The 25,478-nt window shown below is 37.4% G+C and overlaps 2 protein-coding genes across 3 annotated transcripts in view; both read left to right on the forward strand.

Annotated features, from left to right (window-relative positions):
* xrcc4 (X-ray repair complementing defective repair in Chinese hamster cells 4) overlaps positions 1 to 16,893 on the forward strand; it is a 24,007-nt gene extending 7,114 nt beyond the window's left edge. The window contains exons 4-8 of the mRNA XM_066651298.1: positions 6,561 to 6,727; positions 9,516 to 9,665; positions 10,301 to 10,440; positions 11,516 to 11,654; positions 16,646 to 16,893. Of these exons, the coding sequence (XP_066507395.1) occupies positions 6,561 to 6,727; positions 9,516 to 9,665; positions 10,301 to 10,440; positions 11,516 to 11,654; positions 16,646 to 16,748 (699 nt within the window). The 3' untranslated portion in view covers positions 16,749 to 16,893. The remainder of the gene's footprint in view (positions 1 to 6,560; positions 6,728 to 9,515; positions 9,666 to 10,300; positions 10,441 to 11,515; positions 11,655 to 16,645) is intronic.
* Positions 16,894 to 18,301: 1,408 nt separating this feature from the next.
* vcanb (versican b) overlaps positions 18,302 to 25,478 on the forward strand; it is a 42,621-nt gene continuing 35,444 nt past the window's right edge. For both annotated transcript variants that reach the window (XM_066650825.1, XM_066650826.1), the window contains exons 1-3: positions 18,302 to 18,434; positions 19,184 to 19,254; positions 20,782 to 21,195. In XM_066650825.1, coding sequence (XP_066506922.1) covers positions 19,185 to 19,254; positions 20,782 to 21,195 — 484 coding nt within the window. In that variant the 5' untranslated portion in view covers positions 18,302 to 18,434; position 19,184. The remainder of the gene's footprint in view (positions 18,435 to 19,183; positions 19,255 to 20,781; positions 21,196 to 25,478) is intronic.

Below are 25,478 nucleotides of genomic sequence, written 5' to 3' on the forward strand. Positions count from 1 at the left end.
TCACTTTTTTTCCTTCTGCTGACACTATTTTAACAATTATATGGAGTTGACATTATTTAATCTTAATCAGGTTTAACTGCAAGGGCAAAAGTCCTGGCAATTTGAGCATCTTTTTATGTAAAACATATGTAAAATATTTATATTTACCTTTGAATTTATAAACACATTATGTCTAGCAGTAGATTGATTGTATGTTTTCCCCATCCTGATTTTGCCTACTTTGTCATATTTGTCCTGCTATATGGTTAAAGATCCTCCTTCCAAAAAAAAAAAAGTATTTTATTTATGGATGGACTGGTTTGCTGCACCTACATTATTAGTTTGAAAAATGATTTCAGCTTGATGTGGAGGAACTGTTTTTTCCAGAATCCTCAGTTTCATAGTCAGGACCTTGACTAGGCTATATATGAACCAATTCTTCTAGAGCTTAAAGGCAATGTTCACGATTATAATAGAAGAAAACTTTTTTTTTTTTTTTTATAAAATTCAGAAGTTGTTTCCTCACCATTAACTAGCTCTCCATTCCGTTTGCATGCTTGAAACCAGTCTAATGTGTTTACGAAACCTGTGTCTGTAAATTAGCAAAACAAAACAAACTTTTGTTCAAAATAACAAAAAAAAGTCTCTGTCCAGTATGCTAGGCTTTCCCTTTCCTTCTCTGCTCATGGCAGAGGCATCTGGAGAGAACTTCAAACATTGACAATTTCTATTCCTGCTCCATAGGTGGGTAATATTGATTTTCTTGCTTGGAAATGTCACCTGGAGTTGTAACAATACCAGTTACAAAAATGTTCTGTGGGTATTCGAACAGTGAATAAAAACTTACAGACAATTATACTTCAGCCACATACAAACAACAGTCATTTTTTCCCCTTAAACATTAAAAGAGTGGAGCTTCTGAATGTAAACAACCAGAGAGAAATGCATTTCCCACGATCATAGGTGTCCCCTTTAGGTAAAGCGCTGATAAATGGACATTTTCAAGACTTCCTTATGAAAAACAGAATTTATGATCCATAATATCCAGGTTGCACAGGCCCTGAAGCAGCAAAGCATCCTTACGCTAACTCCCTGCTACGATGTGTTCCACAGAACACTAATTCAAGTGACATAAAGGTATTTATTAGCAAATTTGTTTTGCACCTCTAGGTTAGGGCTACCAATTATTCAGCATCTGTTAAAATCTATTTTCTTTTTATTCTATTCATCAAATATGTTTTTGTTAGTTAATTCTGTTAATATGTCCCCCACTGTGTGTTCATGGACTGTCCCCTTTAAACCACACTGCCACGAATGTAGTCATATGATTCTGCCCCATGTAATCTGCCACATGAAAGCAACATGGAGTATAACCTAAATACAGAGGCCAACTGAGCAACTCAGGCAGCATATACCAAAGAAAAAGGCTGTGTCTGTTATTTGGACATGCTTTGATTTAGCGAAGATGACATCAAATGTAGTCAAATGTAAACCCAAGCCAGCTACCAGTTAAAACCACCAGTCTGTTTCACCATTTGAAGCACAATCACATCCAAATATGAACAATCTATCCCTCAAAAGACAGGGCTGGCAAGTAGGGATGGACAGTAGTTTGATATCAATTTATATCGCAATATATAATGTTTCAGTAACACTGATATGATTTTTTAAAACACATTTTCAATATTGTTTTAACAAAAATATTTACTGCATCTGACACTGACTGATGTTAATTATAGGAGGCCTCCCTTTGTTAATTGCACTTAATGTTAGTTAGTTAGTTTAAAAAAATATATATTCACAAAGCCAAGAGGTTTGTTTGACTTAATGACATGTTTCTTGCTTATTGTTGGCAATATTTCTGTGGCTTTTATATTATTTGTATCAATATTGGAATGATATTGTATCGAGATGTTGTATCATGAAATATATTTTGACCATGTCATCCAGCCTTGCTGACAAGCTCCCAGCAACATTAGAAAAATAAATTCCATAATTCTTTGTTCATTAATGGCAACTGAGCTAAAAGGTTCAATTAATCTTCATGTTGATTTGCGGTCATATCACCTAGCACTACTCTTCGTTCGTAGTTTTTTTTATTATTTATTTTTTTGCCAGTCTCCTATCATGTAGATGCATTTGTACCCAGTCTTCTTCTATGGTGGTCTTATCTGAATCGGGCAGGGCTTGTAGTTGATCTGCTTTCTTTAATCAGTAAATTTCATTCTCATTTCATTCCATGTTTAGATTAGTGATGTCAATCGACTAAAAAACCATGATAGATATTCTAATTAATCATGATTCTAGTATTTCCTTGTTTTTTTTTTTGTTTGTTTTTTTTTTTTGGAAGGGAGATAAAACAAATAAATGTGTAGAGTGGTGTGCACAACTAATTGTTTAAAAGAAATCATACGTTTTACTTTATTATAAAATTTCAGAGCCATTTTTATGATATTTTTGCTGATAATTTGCTGAGTAAAAGCTTCAGGGAGGGAGTTACATCAAACAATGGTAAGAGTGAGAGTTAGACATGATATTTAATACATATTTAGGTATATAAATAATGTAATCTACCTTCTGAACTCAACAGTAGCAACTCTATGTTTACATCGCCTAATAAAAACACTAATATGTCATTAGGCTCTATTAAAGAAAAATTATAGCATGAAGTTGGCCAAATTTGGTAAAATTATTCATTTGAATTAAAAAGAAATTATGCATTAAAGTTTTCACATTAATCACACGATTACATTAACAGCAGTAGTTTCGATTCAGTAAGCTTGCTTGTGTTAAGTTTAATTTATTGAATTTACTAAAAAGCCATTTGGTTCGAACCGTTTGGTTCATGAGTTGATTTATTAACCAAAGATGCATTACTTTTTACATACAGACAATTTGTGATGTAAAGCTTTTTCCTAATAAAAGGGAAATTAATATTTTTAAAAGTTCTATTTAGTTTTTACTTGTTTTGAGTTTTCATATTAAATTTAAAATTAGTGTGACAAATATGCAAAAGCAGAAGAAATCTAGATGGGTGCTAGATTTAACTCCATTTTAAATCTTTTTTTGTGTCTGTCTCTTATTGTGAATGTGTGCAGACAGCAAATATAACATTTTTTAAAACTACATTTTGTTGTTCTGTACTTACATTCTAGTCCATTTGTTGCTCTGCATGTTGTGTTTCCCTTTTTTTCTTTCAATGTAATATGTGTTACATTGGTATTAGTGGATCAGACACAGCAATGCTGCTGTGCTCACTCACTGTTCTCTCTATTAGAGATACCTACCTTGTTGGTCCAGCTTATAGATATAAAGTCAGAGACAGTAGTTAATCTGTTGCTGCAGTTTCTGTTGGTTGTCCTCTAGTCTTTTAGCAGTGGACACAGGACGTTGCCCACAGGATGCTTTTGGCTGAATATTTGGTGGACTTTCCTCAGTCCAGCAGTGACACTGAGGGCTTTAAAAACTCTAGCAGCACTGCTGTGTCTGATCCATTTGTACCAGCATAACACACACCAGTACACCACAACCAAGTCAGTGTCACTACAGCACTGAGTATGATCCACCACACAAATCATACCTGCTATGTGGTGGTCCTGTAGGGGTCCTGACCATTGGAGAGTGGGATGAAAGAAGGCAAACTAAGGTCTCATTTTGAACTCATGAGCAGGCTAAAACTTGTGTTCACATTAGTTTTAGTTCTGCAACAATGCTGCTGAGACCCCACCAATTTACACCAATGTGAGGGCTCTACAAGGGACTACTAGCTTTCCCTGAGTCACCCAGGTGCCTTTGATCTCTCTATGCTGTTCTTCTGTAAACTCTAGTTATAGACCTTTAGCTGTGTAGTCTTCTCTGTCAGGCTACAAACTAATTAATAAGAGAAAGAAACATTTCTCAGAGAAAGCACAGAGAAAGAGATCATTGTCTCCCATAATGATACATTTCAATCCAAACATGTCCAGACATCCACTAGAGAATTACAAAACCTTTGAATGTGTGTGTGGTTGAAGTTTGGTTTGGAGTAACGTACAAATAATAAGGAAAATATTTATTAAAATTCCACTATAAAGGATTTGGGTGTTGAAACAGTAACATTCCCACGAAGAAAGTCACAAAAAGACAATTTTATGTGGCCTCCTTCGTTTTTTTCTAATTGTCATGTTTTGGTTTGATTTTTGTTTTTCTAAGTTCTAAGATGATACATGGCTAAATTCCATCTTCATCCTAATTTCCCAGACGATTTGTTTCAAGTCATAATTGATAAACCATTTTGCATTCTTGCATTCTCCAGGCTCTAGATGGGTAGCACAGTGCAGTGGTAAACCAAGTAGTGGTGCAGTGAGGAATATCCTGTGTGTCTGCATGGGTTTTCTCTTAATGCTTTGCTTTCCTTCCACAGTCTAAAGACACATGCTGGTGGGTGAATTGGCTATTCAAAAAATGTCCATATTTGTAAGTGTGTTGTGTACGTGAATGTGTAAGCATGTGGGACACTATGATGGACTGTCACCCAGTCCAGGGTGTGTTCTTGGCTTGCACCCAGTGATTCCAGGTATGCTCCAGACAACCCTGAGTGATTACTGGAAAAGAAAGAAAGAATTAATAAATTAATAAATGAATGTATGAGGCTCTTGACTATGGTTGGCTGTGTGCAGTATTTAGTTTGGAGATTCTTATGAGTGTTTTTCCCAAAAGTAATTTGACACCAGACAATATTTACTTGCTGCAGGTCTGAATAAATTCTGAGGGGTGCTTTTGTCCAGTCTTAAGCTGTGTGATATATGTAAATATGTGTAGGTATGAAATAATGTGTAGCTGTGTGAAAAACAAGAAATAATCATACAAAATAGCTTCTGGTGTTCTCATAACAATGGACTGGGTATCCCAGAACTCAAACCTTAACACTATTAAAAATAAGTGGGAACAATTGAGAGAAATGCAGCCAGTGAAATTTCTTCAAACTTCCTTAAAAGATTTAAAAAGTCACCTAAAATAAAGTATTAAAAAAAAGTATAAAATAAAGGGGTTGGGGTGGGGAGTGGTCAAAAAACCAGTCATTATCTGGTGTGACCATCATTTGCCTCACACAGTGCAACATATCTCCTTCACTTAGAGTTGATCAGGTTATTGACTGTGGCCTGTGGAATGTTGGTCCTCTTCTCTTTGGCTCTCTGACTGTGAGAAGATCATACTGCAACAAGAGGTGATGGTCATAGATGAATGGCAAAACAATGGGCCTCAAGATCTCGTCACGGTATCTCTGTTCATTCAAAATACCATCATTAAAATTACCTGTGTTTGTTGTCCATAATATACGCCTGCGCATACCAACCCCAAAGCCACCATGCCAGCTCGATTCACAACACTGACATCAGCAAACCTCTCACTCTCACAATTCCATACATGCAGTCTGCCATCTGCCCTGTACAGTGAAAACCGGGATTCGTCCATGAAGAGAACACCTCTCCAACATGCCATAGAATGGCATAGAATGTGAGCATTTGCCTACTTAAATTGGTTACCACGATGAACTAAAGTCAGGTGGAGACCCCGATGAGGACAACGAGGATGCAGAAGAGCTTCCCTGAGACGGTTTCTGTCAGTTTGTGCAGAAATTCTTTGGTTATGCAAACCGATTGTTGCAGCAGCTGTTCGGGTGGCTGGTCTTAGACGATCTTGGAGGTGAAGATGCTGGATGTGTAAGTCTTGGGCTGGTGTGGTTCCACATGTCTGCAGTTGTGAGGCCAGTTGGATGTACTGCCAAATTCTCTGAAATCCCTTTGGAGATGGCTTACGGCAGAGAAATGAACATTCAATTCACGGGCAACAACTCTGGTGGACATTCCTGCAGTCAGCATGCCAATTGCATGCTCCCTCAAAACTTGCAACATCTGTGGCATTGTGCTGTGTGATAAAACTGCACATTTTTGAGTGGCCTTTTATTGTGGCCAGCCTAAGGCACACCTGTGCAATAGTCATGCTGTCTAATAAGCATCTTTATATCCCACACCTGTGAGGTGGATAGATGGAGAAGTGCTCACTAACATAGATTTAAACAAATTTGTCAAAAATATTTGAGAGAAATAAAGCCTTTTGTGTACACAGCAAAAGTCTTAGATCTTTGAGGTCAGCTCATGAAAAAAAGGGGCAAAAACAATAGTGTTCCATCCATATTTTTGTTCAGTATAATATAAAATAAGTAACAGAAAAGGCTGATATAATATTTAGTTTGTGAGGCTTCTTATATACCATATACATATTATTTCCTGATGCTGAAAAAAATATTTTAAATTGTCTTTCTTGGCTGCTTCCATTTGGCAGTTTTGGGATGTAGGTTAAAATGGAACAAATTAAAAGCTAGAGTTGTGGAAATTGTTTCACAGCTTGGGCATATTATTACTTGGAAAAACACCAGTAACTAAAAATTGGTTGATATAGTTTGTACGGGAATATTGTAATAAAATAAAAACAACATGAAATTAAACTAATGGACGACTTATCATATTTTGATGATGAAAACAATAATATACAATTTCCTTTGCTCCTAAAATACTTTTTTTTTTTATTTGCTCTTCCAGTTTCGACTTGGCATGGTGGAACTGCTGCCTGTGCCAGAGCCTACTGAAGTCATAAGGGAACTAATTAGCTATGGTCTGGAGTGCAGTGCACGTTTGCAGACCAAGAACCACCACCTGCTGGAGGAGAACCAGAGACTAAAGAATGAACAGGAGCACACCACAGCTGAGTAGGTCACACCTGAAGCATGTTTCACTTGGCCTAAAGTCCTGCAGGCAGTCAGTTATTAATCATTCCCAATTAGTTTTCTGCAATACAACTAAATATTTTATTTAAGATTCGTTAAACATTTTATAAATTCTAATTTATTTGTATAGTTTTGGAAAGAAGCTATACAGAAATCCGAGTCCTAGCCGAGTGGGCTAGCCAAGGCAGCACTGGCATGGAAATACATCCTCAACTTGAGGAAGATTCAAAGCAGCTTCTTGTGCTTCAAGCAGTTTCTTCAGCTTCAAGTGCTTGAAGTAATTGCCTAATATTTCAGGACTAACTTTGGGGGATTTTTTATGCTCAGCATGCATATTGCGGTTCCATATATCCCACATATCACCCTCTGGCATGTGAAGAATGATTGTTGGAGAAAATGACTTATTTGTCCTTTTAAAGCCTGGGAAGGATGCATTTTTCTACTGTTTTTTTTCTTGACACTATAGTTATGAAATACAATAATGGGATAAGGTCCAGATGTGGAAAGGATTGTGCAATAAAACAAAAACAAACTTGCACCATTATTTGTTGCTTTGGATTAAGTCCTCTTATGCAGGTCTATTTGTGGAGCTGTTTGGGTGAATTTATAGATATCATTTTTCAAGGTCTTCAAAACACTTAGCCTGGAAGCATATGGTAAAGCATGCTTGCAATTTAAAGCACTTGACAGTCTGACTGAAATTTCAAAAGAAATGCTGTGGTCTTCAGTGTATTTTGTGAACTACTAAATATCCTCTGGTTTTCTGGAATAGTTGGGATTTTTTGTAAAATGGAATAAATACCAGAATCTATTGTTTGTTAAAGTACAAATAAAACATTTTTAGTATTTTCCCTGACCAATATGTATGTAATCACTGCAGTTGTGACAGTGTTTTAATTACACTTTTATATCATTTAGGAACAGAGAGTACACATGAAACCTGTACACATGTACCACAGGTGATATAGAATCAGATATAGAATATAGGCAAGTCAAGCAAACCCATGTATATCTTGTCTACAAAGCCACAGTTGTAGTAGCATGTGCAAGATGAGGTGTTTGCTTTGTCTTTCTGAAATAACCACTCAGGTCTTCCCAGGAAAGATGTCATCATGATGGCAGCATATGTCTTTCCAAAATCCTAATATTAATTTCTGTGTCAATTGTACTTTCATAATTATGTAAGTTGCCAATGTTGTGGGAACCTTTGAACCCCCAGACAGGTGTTGGCTTTAAATCTTTTCACTATTAGCAGTCTGGCTGATCCCATTTGTCTTTTGAACACAGAAATTAACATATGTGTTTTGTCTGAAGACAAGCTGAAACATGGACTCATATGAACATGGACTCCCACTATCTTTCAGATTATCTGAGATGGGATTTCTGAAGTGTTTCTGCACAGAAGTGATGTATGGATTTCTCTTTGTGTAATACATTTTCATCTTCCATTTCTTGATACAGTGGATGACTGTGTTAAATGACCATGTGGTTATATTTGTAACAGTAGCATGACATATCTTATGTATATATATTATTATGCAGTCTGAGGGTTAGATAGGCAGCCACGTTCAACAGTGGTTTTCAATTCCATGACCTGTGTTGTCTTGCAAAGCCTTTTGTGGATACACTTTTTTTTATTCTTAATTAAAAAATAAGTTTTTTTTAATGTTTCAAAGCAAATTTGAATATTTGATCAAATTTTCACTCTTATTTTGCCAGTATCACAACTTTTTGAGTGTGTTGCAATCATGAAATTCAAAATTTTATTTTTAATGATGAAATAAATGTAGTCAAACAAAACACTGAAAATAGTTTCCTTGTAACTATTACCAGTTAAATAAAAGAAAAAAATGTAAATAAAAACATATTCTTGATTATTTTAGCATATGGCTTTCTGGCCCATATTTCAGTTATAAAAGTTACAAGTTAAAAATCACTTTCTAAAGGTTTTTTGTTTGTTTGTTTTTTATATGATATATAGTGGTATTGTGCAAAACATTCCAAGATTTCACCAGTAGTAATTTGACTTATGTAATGCTACTTTTCCTGTGTTGTTGCTAGGGAAATATAAACACACATAACTCTCAAGGTTCCTTTTCTTCCATGGTGAATCATAGTCTTTAAAGAGCTGAAAATCAGCAAAGGAAATGTTTTTTTTTTAAGAATAGGGGAAACATTCATTTTGCATGTGCCACTGTATGAAGCAATATTTCATTATGACCCAAAAGAGGAGGAAATATTGACTATGTTGGCTGCGAATAGCCATGGTAATATCATATTTGCAGTTGAACACTGAAAGCATCATCCAAGGAAAAGACTTCTTGAGCATGTGTTAGAATCTGATATTGCTATTTTGATTAGAATTTGCTTGTGGTCTTTAAAGCCTATCAAACTTGATGTAAAAAGCACAGGTCCATATTGAAATAATCTCTTCAGGGAAAAAGTATGAAGTAAAATAAATATAATCCTTCAAAATTAGGATTAGATTTTTACTGGATTTAACGGCTTCATTCTGGTCAGGGTCACAGGGGGGTCCTACACAGATACATCACACATTTAAACAGTCAGTCACACACTCACGCCTATGGAAAATTATTATTATTATTTTTGGATTATGAGAGAGTGGACAATTGGAGCAGCTGGAGGAAACCCGCACAGACATTGGGAGAACACGCCAAATTTCTCAAATACCTTTACCAGAGAGAGACTCCTCCATAAAGTGCCATATGAAAAATGTATATTAATATACATAAACATTTTTACTTCACAGATTGGAGAGGTATGTCAAAGGAAAGGAGACTTTGGAAAATGATCTGTACCGCCGATTTGTGCTTGTCCTCAATGAGAAAAAAGCCAAGATCCGCACCTTACAGGAGAGGAACAAGAAACTACAAGACGAAGTAGAAGAAGAAAAGCAGAGGTACAGAAGCATTTCAGTGACATCACATACAAAATCTTGAATTATGAGAATATGGTACAGCCTTTAAGATGAAGGATGTGCGTGTGTGTGTGTGTGTGTATATATATGGCAAGGGGGCAAACAATTCTGGCAGATGGTATGCAGAGTAGAGCAAAAAAAATTTATCTTCTCTGAAACTGTAAAACTGCAAATTGCTCCAGTGGAGCTGAGAGAATGGGCAGTGAATTTAGTAACAAGGAGCAAGGAGTTGCTTATAATTTTATGGCTGACTGATGTATATAGTTTATGTTGTGCTGGGTCTGAGTGGATCAGTCACAATAGTTCTGCTGGAAGTTTAGACACCTCTGTCTCACTACTATTCTCAATGCAGACCTCACCAAGACAAATTCCTTGTATGTCCAACATACTTCTCTCTTCTTCAGTGGTCAGGACCATCACAGAGCATGTGTTATTGGGGTGGATGGTCATTCACTGCACTGCAGTTACATTGATATGTTAGTGTCATTATAGTCCGAGTTGTGTTGGTTCAAATAGATCACCATTATTGAGTTTTTAAACACTGTGCCCATTCATTGGCCACATATATGTGTGTATGTGTTCGTGTATATCTCTGATATTTTGACTTCTTCTCTTAGAAGGAAGAAAGGAGTAACTGACAGTGGAGGAAGTGGCCTGCAAGAGGACAAACCTGAAGAAGAGAGTGACTATGGGAGCACAACAGATGAGGAAAGGAACGATTATCCAGAAACATCACTCTCAAAGTCTACCAATCAAGGTGGAGTGCGGTTATTCTGAAATATCTAAAGTACATATATATGAGTTTGTTTGTGATTCATGTTATGGTCAGGATCACTATGAGCAGAGCAGTTTTCAGGCCTGGTTTAGAAGTGTGTTTATTTTTATTTATTTATTTATTTAACACTACACTTATATAGTCCCTTTCTAGAAACCCAAGGACACTTTACAATCAACACTCAACATTCAATGCACACACATGCACGTTTGGGACAGGAAAGTTGCCACTTCAATCCGTAGATTGATAATAAGCACTGTTCTTTCACTGCCATTGCCTCCATTTTTCCTGCTCCATCAGGGGACAATGGTAGTGAAAGAACAGTGTTTATTTTCTCCCTTAACATTTATGGCTGAAGTGTTGAGCAAGACACCTAATATTCTACAGCTCCCTGGGTGCTGAGGTGTGTTTGTGTGTGTGCTCACTGCCCCTAGTCACATAAGATAATATTTACAATATATATATATATATATATATATATATATATATATATATATTTAAAATATGTATAGAGTGTATATTCACATAAAATAGTAATAATATCTAATATAACTTTTATTGTGCTTGTATGGACAAAATGGCAAATATGATTAATTTATATTTTGTCATTATTTTCAGAGCTGTCACGTGATTATTTTTAATATAATTGGCTTGTGCTTTCAGTCAAAGAAAAAGTGTGACGCAGCAGGTAGTGTCGCAGTCACACAGCTCCAGGGACCTGGAGGTTGTGGGTTCGATTCCCGCTCCGGGTGACTGTCTGTGAGGAGTTTGTGTGTTCTCCCCGTGTCCGCGTGGGTTTCCTCTGGGTGCTCTGGTTACTCAAATAATCTTTGAGCCTGCTGCTATATTAATTATGGTTAATTATTAATTATTAATTATATTAATTATGGTTTGACTACAAGCCCCAGAAGCAATAAAAGTCAATAAAAAAACCTATTTAACCTATTAATCAGGAGTCATTTTTAAATATGTGATGAATTGCTTATGGTTGGTCTTCTGATTTGATTATTACCACAGAATCCTCTAACTTGGTAACTTAAATGTCTGTGTTTTAAAGTGTTGGCAAGGAATCCAATGGACGAGAGCCTAAATGATATCACAGATGTGGCACCTAGCCGTAAACGCCGCCATCGTCATCTACAACATCAGGAGTCTCAGCCCAAGAAAGCAGCTGTGGAGCCGACAAAGAGCTCACGGTAAAACACTTTTACCTCTGCATCCAGCAAATTCACTAAAAATGCTAATACGGACTATAACAGAGAAAAATATTTGGTTACTTGTGTGTCCAATTCAGAAAGGGCAATTTATAGGCATTATATGCTAAATCTTATATCTATACTTATTGTCCATTTTATCATAGAGGAACACTTTGTAGTTCTACAGTTACAAACTGTAGTCCACCTGTTTCTCTGCATACTTTCTTATCCCCATTTCACCCTACTCTTCAGTGGTTAGGAGGTATGATTTGGGTGGGGGATCTTTCTCAGCACTGCAGTAGTATCAATCCATCAACAGTGGACATCGGACGCTGCCCACAGGAAGCTGTTGGTTGGATATTTTTGGTTGGTGGATAATTCTCAGTCCAGTAGTGACACAGGGTTTTAAAAACTCCAGCAGCACTGCTGTGTCTGATCCACTTGTACCAGCACAACACACACTAACACATCTATAAGAGGCCGTTTAGGTCAAATTTCAGACTTACCTCTTACATACACTATAAATCCACTCATACACATTGGCAGTCATCTCATACACAATATCAACCCTCTCATACACATCATCATTCCTCTTACACACTCAGCATCAAACCCTCTCACACTAAAAAATGAAACAGACTTTGATAGTAAATGTGTGAGAGTTTAATGGTTGTGTTTTCTGAAAGACCTACAGAAATTCTGATTCGCTAATAGTCAACTATGCCCATCCCCTGTGTGCGGGTATTTTCTTAAGAAATGGAAATCCCAGTTGGCCACATTAAATGGAACCCAGAGCCCAGACCCAGATTAAGGAGGCTATGGACCTCTTAACAAACATAATAAATTCACCCAATGACATCAACACTATGGCAGACGTGTTGCTGGTTCTGGGTCAACTCCGGACCCATCGTGACCTTAATCAGCGTAAAGCTTTTAGACTAACAGTCAGCATTCAGCATCCAGGGACCTGGAAGTTGTGGGTTCAAGTCCCGCTCCGGGTGACTGTCTGTGAGGAGTCTGGTGTGTTCTCCCTGTTTCCGTGTGGGTTTCCTCTGGGTGCTCCGATTTCCTCCCACGGAAACACATTTTGGTAGGTGGATTGGTGACTCAAAAGTCTCCATAGGTGCGAGTGTGTGCGTGAATATATGTGTGTGTCTCCCTGTGAAGGACTGGCGCCCCCTCCAGGGTGTGTTTTTGCCTTGTGCCCAACGATTCTGGGTAGGCTCCGGACCCACCGCGACCCTGCATTGGACAAGCAGTTACAGACAGTGAGGAAAAGTTCCTTATGGTCACAGTAACCTTTAATTATTTACATATATATATTTTTAAATGAGTATAAAAATACATCTTATTACTTGTAGCATTTTTACAGGCTAGCTAGAAATTGTGGTGAAAGCTTACTTAAATGTTTCTTCTTTTTCTATACACTGTCAAAAAAGGTTCATATCTAGTGTTAAGAGGCACCTATTGGGTTTTAACACTATTTTGTGCCTATGTAAATGTCACTCTTGCACTGTTCATGTGACATGTTTTTTCATAATGTATATTATAGTCACGTGTGGCAATAATACTACACGTTTGATCGTACAGACCTAGACAGTAACATTATAGGTATATTTTATATATTAAATGCACTTTGTCCCATTAGAAAACTGGCTGGAGCTATAGTATTTGCTTTTAAAAGTGTTGGAACTTGAGTTCACTCACATATTGTGAGGGCTACAGTGCATTAATTTCAGCAAAACTTGAAACTGTGTCCCAAAAACTATAAATCTCTGAGAGAGTAGACTTTTGGATTGTGAATATTAGTCATATTCCCAGTTGTGTAATTCTCTTTTGTCTGTTGCATGTAATTTTGGATGATACCTTATGCTGTTCCTATAGCCATTCAAGCAGACACGATTTTCCCACAGTTCTTTTTTTACTGTGTGCAAATCAGAGTTTTTTTAAACCTGTTTTCATTTGCCAGGACTTTTTCTACAACTAATGGATGCCACCCACTTATTTTGCTTTATTTATATATTTGGAAAATATGTGGAACTCCTTGTCAGTGTTCTAACTTTTTATTTGAGCGTTAATATCTCCCAGATGGATCAACATTAATATTGAGCAATAGTGTAATACCTACATTAGGGATTTAGATCCTGAGAAAGTGTGTTTATTTAATATTAATATTTTCTACATTATGATGAAGATGAAGAGCAAATATAGACATTCAAACATTTAAAGATAATTTTAAACCACAATTTTTATTGAAATCCACTGTCTTGCTGAGCCATAAAATTGAGCAAATCCTTGTGTCCTTGTCAGACATTTGTTGTAAGGACATTACGATGCGAGTAACTGGACCGTTTGAAGTCTGAGCTGGCCGAAGCCCTTGTCGTATATTATGTAAAGCACAGAAGGCCATAATACGGGCCTTTTATGAACACAGTACAAGGATCTGTGTGTCAGTGAGCTTGACTGAGAATCTCACACAGCTGGCAAGACACTGTGCCATGCACATCTGCTCCGATAAAAGCCAATATTCAAATTATTCTCTTTTTTCCATAATGCTGAGAAGAATCACTTGGTTGTAATTCATTTATAAAGCAGCAAGTTTGGCTAGAACACTTATTCTGAATACTTTCCTGAGTCATTGATTTTTACCATGACATATGTAGTATGATTTGTGTCTGTGACACAAAAGAATAGTTTGAGATTTGGCATTTAAAAATGACATTTAATTTTTTTCTTGTCTTCTCCATCACTGGCCTGGCATGCATATACAGCAACGATGTGTTCAGTCCAAGTTCATATTGATATGAATGTGATTCCCATAAATAAAAAGCAGTCTTTTTATTCCTGCTTCTAAATAAAAATACTAACACGTAGTTTCACAGTTTTTTACAGTTTGAAACAGAAAGGTATAAGAATAATTTCAAAGCATGACACACCACAGAGCAACATATGTGAACGTCTAGTTGGAATCTGACCCACCTACTCCAAACAGATGCACTTGCAAACTTTAGTTCACAGTATTCTCTGCAACCCTTTGCACAGTTAAGTTTTAAGTAAATGCTCAGTGGACTGCTGAGTTTTGTTGCCGTAGATACAGTGTCTGTGAGCAATGACTTCCAGATGTACAACAGGAAAACCCCTTGAACAAGCCATGCGTTTACTGTATCTTTGGAGTCCATTTGCACATATCCTTATGTACTGCTCGATTGGATGCATGACTGTCCCAGAAAACATAATTAACAGAAAACTGCAAAACATTTTTTAACAACACAGCTATAATATCAGATCTATCAGGATTTCATTTGTTCAATAGGAGCAATTAATTACAGCTGCATCTTCTTATTCAAATGTGTTCTCAAAGAGCATTAACATTATGCTTACACTTTATTACATTTCCCTTCAGACAGACACACAAGTTATCACAACACACTGTATAAATATATTTTAGTTTTTCAGTATTTTTTAATTTTGCATTAAAAATTAATGAAAATATTTGAAAATGATCAGCAAACGTAAAACGTAAAAAAAAAAAAAAAAACATGGCTATTATCACCATAAGATTACTTCACTACTAAAGGTGACATTCACAATTTTTATCAAAAAACACTTTTTATAAACCTCTGAGGAGGTTTCCTCACCATTTGCTGCTCTCCAGTCTGTTTGCATGGGAAACCAGTCTAATGTCTTTACAAAGCCCCAATGTCTGTAAATGGCCCTGAACATTGAACAATAGGTTGAAAGGTGGCAAACAAAGTATGCAGAGCAACAGAACAGACTACGGTTTGTAATTGTAGAGTTGCAAAGTACTCCTGTGTGGAGGGTGGAGCTGATAGAATGGACAGTGAGTGTAGAAACATAATGGTTGATTGGTGTATGTGTTAATCAGTAAGCATGCATCATTAAAACCAGAATCCTTTAAACTCTCCCTTTTTTATATCCTTTCTTCCTGTGGTGCATTTGTCTGTTCTCATTTCCATGTGTATACTGGCATTCCACTGTTCAAGGTTTTGCTTGAAATGTATCTGATTCTCAAAACTTAAAAAGACAGCAAAGCTATAAATCATCTTGATTTTCCCCATGAGCCTAATTATTTTTGTGCGTTTATAAAGATCTTCATTGTATGACATCAAGCTGCAGGCTGTGTTTATTGCCAGACTGGAACTGTGCACCCCTGGCCTGTGGTATCCATGATCAGTGCCAAGGGTGGGCAAGAGTTGTATAAATTTCCTCAGAATTAGACTGGGGAACAGTAGGACTAAGTTCTTAAGCCTTATGTAGATGATTTTCACTGGTGTTTGTGATCCAGAACTAATCATCCAACACCAATAACTGACCTCTCTAATGCCCTGTGAATGCCAACTGCCAATAACTCCTCACAGAAAAGTACAAAGATTTCACAGATTATAGGAATTACAGCAAATAGAAATAAATACATTTCTGTCTTGTCCATATAAAGGCTGAATACAATGGATACCTTAGAGGAATGTATAATTATTTGAGACACACACACAAACAGTTTTTAAAGTGTGCACACTCTCTTATAATTAGGGACATGGCCATGATCCTAACTGACCAATCACATTTAGACTCATGTTCAGCATACACTGATCAATCATAACATTACACCAATGAAAACTGTACAGCAAACTGCACATAATCAAACCAGAGAGAACTGCAGGTCCCCGCAGTCAGAAATATTCCCTTTAACTACAAAACTAAAGAAAAAATACACAAAAAACACCATTACTGAAATGCCAGTCTATTCTGGTATACATGTGACAGCATGTGATTCTGACTTCTTTAACATTATAGAGGAGTAAGCGATTTCCCAAATGTCTTGGGTTATTGCTGTTCGTCACCTGAAGCAGCTTGTCAGAATTTATGTTTTGACTTGGTTGATTACATGCTTCCACACATGCTCCCCATTGCAAGTTGTCATGTGTGTAATCTTTCTGCAATTTTGACAGTGCTCACTAACTCTGTAATTACAGGAATGAGCTGCCTGAAGAAGCCAAAGCAGAAGTGAGGAAAGCTCAAGTCCAGCCGCCTGCCCAAGACAGTCCTGATCCCGATGACCTGTTTGATGACTTCTGACTGCCTTCCGCAAAGCTCAATATTATTAAGAACAATTTGTCTAAAATGTGATTTAAATTTACATTTATATTATTGAATGAAGAGATGTGATTGTGATAACCATTACTGATATTTTTGCTATTGTATATGTGATCTAAAAACTGAATAAAGAGCAGAATGTGTGACATGCTTTCTGTTTGCTTAATTCTGAAGTAGTTGGCATATGCTTGGTGTACATTCATTCATTGTCTGTAACCGCTTATCCAGTTCAGGGTTGCAGTGGGTCCGGAGTCTACCCAGAATCACTGGGCGCAAGGTGGGACCACACCCTGGAGGGGGCACCGGTCCTTCACAGGGCAACATACTCACACATTCAATCACTCACACACTCACACCTACAGACACATTTGTTTTGCCAATTCTCATACCAACGCGTGTTTTTGGACCATGGGAGGAAACCAGAACACCCTGAGGAAACCCACGTGAACACAGGGAGAACACACCAAACTCCTAACAGACAGTCACCTGGAGCAGGACTTGAACCCACAACCTCCAGGGCCCTGGAGCTGTGTGACTGCGACACTACCTGCTGCCTTACTAGGTCATTGTCGGATATGTTACTTCTTTCTACACTCAATGTCCATTCTCTCAGCTCCACTGACCAAAGAAGCACTTTATAGTTCTACAATTACAGAATGTAATCCATCTCTTGCTCTGCTACTTTTTTTGCTTTCCTGTTTTTTCAACTATCAGGACCCCCACTGAGCAGGTATGATTTGGTTGGTGGATCATTCTCAGTGCTGCAGTGACACTGATATGTTTGCGTATTGATAGTGTGTGTTGTGCTGTTAAATTTTGATCAGACAACGCAGTGCTTCTCTTGTTCTTAAACCCCTTATTGCTGTTATTGCTGGATTCAGAATAATCCACTAACCAAAAATATCCAGCCTAAAGCGTCCTTTTTCCCCTGATGAAAGACTAGAGGGTGACCAACCCAAACCGTGCAGTAACAGATGAGCTACTGTCACTGACTTTATATCTACAAGTTGGACCAACAAGGTAGGTGTGTCTAACAGTGGACAGTGCCTGGACAAAGTGTTTAAAACTTGAGCAGCACTGCTCTGTCTGATCCACTTATAGCAACGCAACACAAAATATAATAACACACCTCTACCACGCCAAAGTCACTGCAGGGCTGAGAATGTTCCACCACCTGAATCATACTTGCTCTGTTGTGTCCTATGGACATACTGACCATTGATGAAAAGGGTGATTGGGAGAAATATATATATAAACCAAGAGATGGACAGCAAGTGTAGAAACAAGGAGGTAGTCATAATGATACGATTGATCAGTTTATGTATGTATTCATTTATATATCTACTTACCACGATATGGAAAGATGAAACTCATCCATTCCCTTTCCTTCTAATGCGTACTTCAGGCGATGGAGTGTTAAAAGAGGGGAATACGTCTACTTGGGGTGGGACTCTCGTGTCCCACCTCCTTTGAATGACGAAAGCGTTGGTGTAAAATGAGTTTGAACTGGCCACCGGCTGAATTTCTTGATCCCTGTCTGTGGTACCACGGTGAAGGAAGCTCACAGAGATTCAGTCTGAGCATCGGAGCTTAGGAAGAGTTACTCTGTTCTTTTCTAACAAGAAGCATCACTGGAATTGTGACTGCCCGGAGTAACAATTATTAACGGTAATGTTTTTAATGATTACCATTATAATTATTTCAAGAACAGCTCACCTACTTTTCATCACTAATGCAGAAAGTGTACATCGTATTTTGTACTCCTTATTACCCACTGCTTAAGGAAAAAATCTCAGTTACTAGAAGAATATCAACTTTGTGTTAAGTATATTTCATAAACATTTTATTACAGAGTCTGTGCTCTTTTATTCAGTGGCAGTGGAAAACGGGTTATCGGTTTTTTGTCCTCTCCATCAGTCCAGTGTAGAGGACCTATTTTTGCAATGGGGATTAACGATTGCAGACAGCTTTATACTGTAATTCGAACCTAGCAGGCATCATGCCTCTTTTTTTTTCAATTCGCGATTCGCTCTAATATTATTTTTAATTAAAAGGTCATACTTTGTCAGTCAAATATTTTCCTTCGGTTCATTGGCTGCAAATTAGCCTACCTTTCCTCTTTTAATTCAAACTGTTTTTAACGAGTCAACTCTCTCCCGCCATAAATACTCACAAATATAACAGTTATTACCGATGGAGCGTATTGAATGTACGAAAAACGGCCGAAAAATATGCTCATGTGTTAATTTTTAAAATCATTTACTTTAAATGGAAAGAGAAAGTAGTGAGGGATGTGTTCGCTGTAAACCCCGTACACAACTGTGTCGACTTGTGTCATGTCTTTGAATGGAGGGTGGGGGTGCTGTTGCATTTTATTCTGTTCGTTAATGATTTTCACAAAGAAAATTTCCTCGCAGAATGGAGATGTTGGTAGACTTTAAGCACATCTTCTGGGTAGTCTTTCTCTGCAGCGCTGCGGCACATGAGGGTGAGTTGATTTTTTATTTTTATTTTATGGTTACTGTATATATCTGAAGAAACTTTACTGTAAAATGATGTATTCATTCTTTAAACACCTAAGTTAACTAAAGCTGCCTCAAAGTGAACGCTTAGGAATAGAAAGTAAGGGAGCAGCTTCCAGGGGCTTCCACACCGTTTAGCTTTTTGTTGAGTGGGCGCTTTGTTTTCTCCTCTGATATGTAGCGATAATAGTTGCGAAAGTTGAAGGCAATATTTCAGTGTGTAACCTTAAATATAAAGCATTTGGCTTAGAAAGAGGTGTAGCCTACGACCTGACAGGAACAAGCAATATGTTAACTGTGGAATCGACTTTACGAATTCAGTTTCAGTTTCTAATTCAGATTCAAATTCAGCTTGATTTTCCATGATAGAATTACTTAAAATTAGGGAACATAAATATTTTTAATCTCCATGACCTACAGTGGTATGCAAATATTTGAATACCATTAGTCAATAATTACATTTAGGCCTATGTTCCCCATCAATAAATTAAATTGAGCAAATATATGATAACTGTGCTTCAAAGTGTGTAAAGTCTGCTTTATCTGTAGACAACACATACATATTTTCACTTATGAACGATCACTGGAATAGGAACACCTTACTTATAATATCATTCATCGTACATTTTTTCAGCTCTTCTGACCATACAGGAGCATTTTGTAGTTCTACAATTACAGACTGTAGTCCACATTGCATCTCATTTTCTCCCTGCTCTTCAAAGGTAAGGACACCCACAAGACCACCACTTAGCAGGTATGATTCGGGTGGTAGATCACTCTCTATGACACTGTCATGGTGGTGATGTGTTAGTGTGTGAGGTGCTGGTAAGAGTGGATCAGACACAGTGCTGCAAAAGTTTTTAAAGTTCTGAGTGTTACTTATGAGCTGAGAATAGGCCTCCAACCAAAATATCCAGCCAAAAATGTCCTGGGGCCCTCTTCTTTTGCCCAGGACTAGTGGATGTCCAGCACAAACTGTGTGGTAAAAAGATTTTTTTGCTTTTACATCTACAAGGTGGTCCAACGAGGTAGGTGTGGATAAAAGAGTGGACAGTGAGTGGAGACAGTGTTTTTTTTTAAAATTTGAGCGACACTACTGTGTCTAATCCACTTGTACCACACTAACATAGCACTGTCAGTGTCACTGCAGGGCTGAGAATGATCCACCACCTGAATCTTACCTGCTTTGTGGTGGTCCTGACCATTGAATAACAGGGTGAAATGGGGATAAGAAATTATGCAGGGAAACGTACTTTCTTGTAGAACTACAAAGTGCTCCTGTATATTCAGTGGAGCTGGTAAAATAGACAATGACTGTAGATACAAGGTAGATACTTTTAATCCAATTCCTGATCTTTCAGTGTATTTACAAATCATGTCACTTGATCAGTAGGTGCTGAAATGTGGTATGCGACTTTTGTTTATTATTTAAAGAATTTATGTCATGTACTGCCATTAAAGCTTTGATTGCTCACTGCTTTGTCGATGCTTAGACACAAGCCAACAGATGAGATTAGAGAAGAGTCCTCCAGTATGGGGTGTTCTGGCCGAAAGAGTGGTTCTGCCCTGCCAATTTTCCACAATCCCAGTGCATATCCCCAATTCTGGCTTGACCACCATGAGCACTACTACCAAAACTGTCTCCCCCGCACCAGAAGACCACCTCCGGATCAAGTGGACAAAGCTGGAAGGTGACATAGAGGTCACAGTACTGGTGGCCCAGAATGGGTTCATTAAAATTGGGCCAGAGTATAAAGGCAGGGTGTCAGTGCCAAGCCACCCTGAGGATGTGGGGGATGCCTCTCTGATTGTGGTAAAGTTAAGGGCAAGTGATGCTGGAGTGTACCGTTGTGAGGTCATGCATGGCATTGAGGACACACAGGACACTGTCTCACTGGAGGTTTATGGTGAGTATTCTAAGTATATTGTTCATATAATGCTTGCACTGCACTGGAATAGCTGTAAAACCATCACTTTAAAGAGTGCAGAACTTTATTAAACACCTTAAAATTACAGCTCCAAAATCACTACGATGTTCCGCTGATCTGTAATAGAGAGAATAGGGCCTCTGTCATTGTTACTCTAGGCTGAGTGCTGCAGAAACTGCACTATGAAACTTTTGTAGGAGGGTAGGAAAACATCCTTTATCCCTGCCCCTTGATTTCAGGACAGTGCTGTAAAAGTGCATTACAATCTGAAACTGCAGGGGGTGCCCAGCAACAAATATACCAGCTCATACCTAGTGTTCCTTTATATGGTAAAATATTAATATAATCTTCACTATTTTGAAACTTAATTTAAACTTAAACACACCAATCATGTTGAACAAAGTAATGTATTAATGTCTTTGTGTGTTTATGGTTTTGCATTACACATATAGACGATGCACACACTGGAATCATGTTTAATATAACTTAAAATTCATATGAATGCTTTTTATGTCTATGCTGAAGGGATCTGTTTTTACGTGAGCAGTGACTTGCTTAATGATCCTCATAAAGAAAAGTTTGACAGAAGGTTTATTAGCCCATAGGGGGCACTATATTGTAGCAGACATATAAACTCACAGCTGTCATATGTTGGTGCCGTACTTCTCAGCAGTAGCACATTGCTGGACTGCACATAATGGGCATTTAATATTATTATTTAAAATAAATATAAAATATTTATGCACCCCTATTAAAATGGCAGGTTTTTGTGAGGTTTACAAATCAGACCATGAATAACTTCAGATATATTTCAATGACTTACAATCTGTGCAATGCAATTAAAAAATAAACTGAAAATCATTTAAAAGGGAAAAATAAAAGCTAAAATAATGTGATTGCATAAGTGTGCACACTTGTGCGCTTTGTAGTTCTACAGTTACAAACTGTAGTCCATCTGTTGGTCTGCATACTTGATTACCCACTTTCAACTTGTTCTTCAATAGTCAGGACCCCCAGGGGACCACCACAAACAGGTAAGATTTTCATGTTGGATCATTCTCAGCTTTAACAAAATTGATGTGGTTGCAAGTGTGTGTTGTGCTGATACAAGTGTATCAGACACAACCAAAGAAAGGAGAATATGTGGACACAGTGTTTGAAAACTCCAGCAGAACTGCTGAGTCTGATCCAAATGGAACAGCACAGCACACGAAATCACACCACCACATCAGTACATCAGTGTCACAGCAGTGCTGAAAATGGTGGTCCTGTGTGAGTTCCTGACCATTGAAGAACAGGTTGAATGAGGGCAAACAAAGTATGCAGAGCAAAAAAAAAAAGGATTTCAATTGTAAATGTAGAACAACAAAGTCCTCCTGAAGGGTCAATACAGCTGAGAGAATGTACAATGTTAGTAGAAATAAGGAGGTGGTCAAACCTATCATATTCTGCAAAGGGATCAAATTATTTATGATAAGGTATCAGTCAGGAGAAGGGTACAACATTTTTTTAAAGGCATTAGACAAACCATGGAACACATTGATGATCAACAAGTAAATAAAATATAGCACAACAGTGACATTTTTATAATGTCCTGGTCACTCCCTTAATTGATGAAAACAGCTACCAAGAGGCCTAGAGCAACATGTAATAAGCTGCAGGAACTTCTGGTCAAGTAGTGAAGCATACAGGAGATTGTTCTCACATGTAGTACACAACCACATGTGTGGGCTGTGGGACATGGTGGCAAGCGGAAGCCATTTCTTTCCAACAAATAACATCTAATCCTGGCAACATTTAGCATAAACCTACATTAATTTTAGGTTTATGCACATTAAAGTTGGAAAATTCTCTTTTTACACACAGACACACTCACACACATACACACACACACTGATCAATCATAATATTATGAGCACCTTTCTACAATTACAAACTGAATTCCATCTGTATATTTTGTTTGTCCTCTATTCTTCAATGGTCAGGACCCCCACAGCATGACCACAGAACAGCTATGATGTGGTACCATTCTAAGTGTTGCAGTGACACTGATGTGGTGGTGGTGGTGGTGTGTTAATTAGTACCAGGGGATCAGACACAGCAGCCCTATTGGATTTTTTAAACATTGTGTCCACTCGCTGTCCACTATGTTAGGCACACCTACCCTGTTGGTGCACTTGTAAAATCAGAGACACTAGCTCATCTGTTGCTGTACAGTTTGTGTTGGTGTAATGTTTTGATTGATCAGTGTATGCTGAACATGAGTTTAGATGTTGATTGGTCAGTTATGAGCATGGCCATGTTTCTCATTTTAAGAGAGTGTGCACACTTTAAAAATTCATAGCAGCCCTGCTGTGTCTGATCCACTTGTATCAGCGCAATACACAGCACCACCACATCAATCATCGCAGTGCTGAGAATTGTCCACCATTGTCCACCACAACCAGAGTTGTCCAATCATAGCTGCTCTTTGGTGGTCCTCTGGGGGTCCTGACCATTGAAGAAGAGGGTGGTAGGATGCTGACAATTTGAGCAGTAGATTTAAATAGTGCAGAATCTTTAATTTTAGAACTGCAAATTGCCCCCGTGGATGGTGGAGCTGAGAGAATGGATTTTGAGTATAGTCATAATGATATGGTTGATCTGTGTGGAGTACATATATATATATATATATATATATATATATATATAAAACTCTATAGGATGCTAATACAACTGATCAAATCACTATACAAAAATATATACACGACGACACTGTACCATAGTACACCCAGTCCATTGATAAGGGATTACTTCTAAGGCCCAAACCCTGCAAATTAATATTGCTTCATCTCTTTAAAATTAATTGTAGAAAGACTGCATGTAATATGGCATGTAATTATCATTCTGTTCAGATTTGATAACAGATGAGCTGGTTTCAGAATAACTCAAATACACAATGATTCTTCATTTCACTTAAACAAAGAGCAGTTGTTTAGTCACTATTTAGAAGCAGTTATACAAAGGCAGCCTTTATTTCATCAGACCCTAATAAACCATGCCTCCAGAAATATCTAAATGAGCATCTGTTCAAATAAGCTTGGAACTGAACTGTAAAGCTAAAAATATTGTGAGCCCTGATTTATAATAAATAGTAATTAAGTATCTCTGAAAAAAAAAAATAGATATAAATACTGTATAAAGGAATAATTGTGGAATCACGGCACTTTTTTCAAGCAAAGCACCACAGAACAACTTTTGTTTAATAGTTTAACATTATGGTTTATGGTTTAAATTCTATTAATTAATGACTTCCAGGTAGGCTCCGGACCCACTGTGACCCTGGTCTAGATAAGTGGTTACAGACAATGAATACATTAATGAATAAATGGCTTATTTTTTCCCAATCATGTAGAAGAAATGAAAATATGGAATCACTAAATACCAAATACAAAATTATGGACTCACCAACAAAAAAAGAGCCCAATTAGTATTTTCTTGCTCTTCCTTGTGTTTGAATTTTTTGAACCATGTACTTCTCTATGAAAAGAATATTCTGTTATTCTATTTGCTAGCTCTCAGTTCTCAAAACCAGTCTAATGTGTTTATGAAACCCTGGTGTCAGTAAATGGCTAAAAATATATAAATTGTCTCGGTTCAATCCAAAATGAGGATACTGCTCTATTCCTGCTGCATTGGTGGGTGTTATTGACTTTATTTTGACAACTTAAACTTCAGCCATGTACAAACGAGTCGTTTTTTTCCTCAAACGTACTGTTCTACCTTAAAGGATGCAGAGCTTCTGAATGTAAACAAACCAGAGAGAACTGCAGTTCCAACAAACATAGATGGTCCCATCTAATGTGCAATTAGTTAATCAGACCTTTTAAGTGTTAACATCAAATAATACTATGATTCAGAGAGGAGCAGTTAGGAAATAAGCAAAATATTAACATACATAAAATGAATACTTACTGTATTAAAATAATTTATGTTTAAATTATATTATTTGTGTTTCAATTTGTAAATGAATAATGACTGGTCTATTTAACTGATTGGTTCAGATACAAAAACATTGCCCTGTGCTGTGCATTTTCATTGTTTATTAAGTCCTACTAGCCCCCTCCAGTGTGTTCCTGCTTTGCATTCAGTGATTCCGGATAGGCTCTCGACCCACCATGACCCTGAACTGGATAAGCGGTTACAGTCAATGAATGAATGAATGAAGTTCTACTAAACAAATGAATTATCATAAGTTAAAGGGAACATCTACGATTGTGGTG

This window comes from Hoplias malabaricus, chromosome 18, assembly GCF_029633855.1.
Source record: "Hoplias malabaricus isolate fHopMal1 chromosome 18, fHopMal1.hap1, whole genome shotgun sequence".
NCBI classification, from domain to species: domain Eukaryota; kingdom Metazoa; phylum Chordata; class Actinopteri; order Characiformes; family Erythrinidae; genus Hoplias; species Hoplias malabaricus.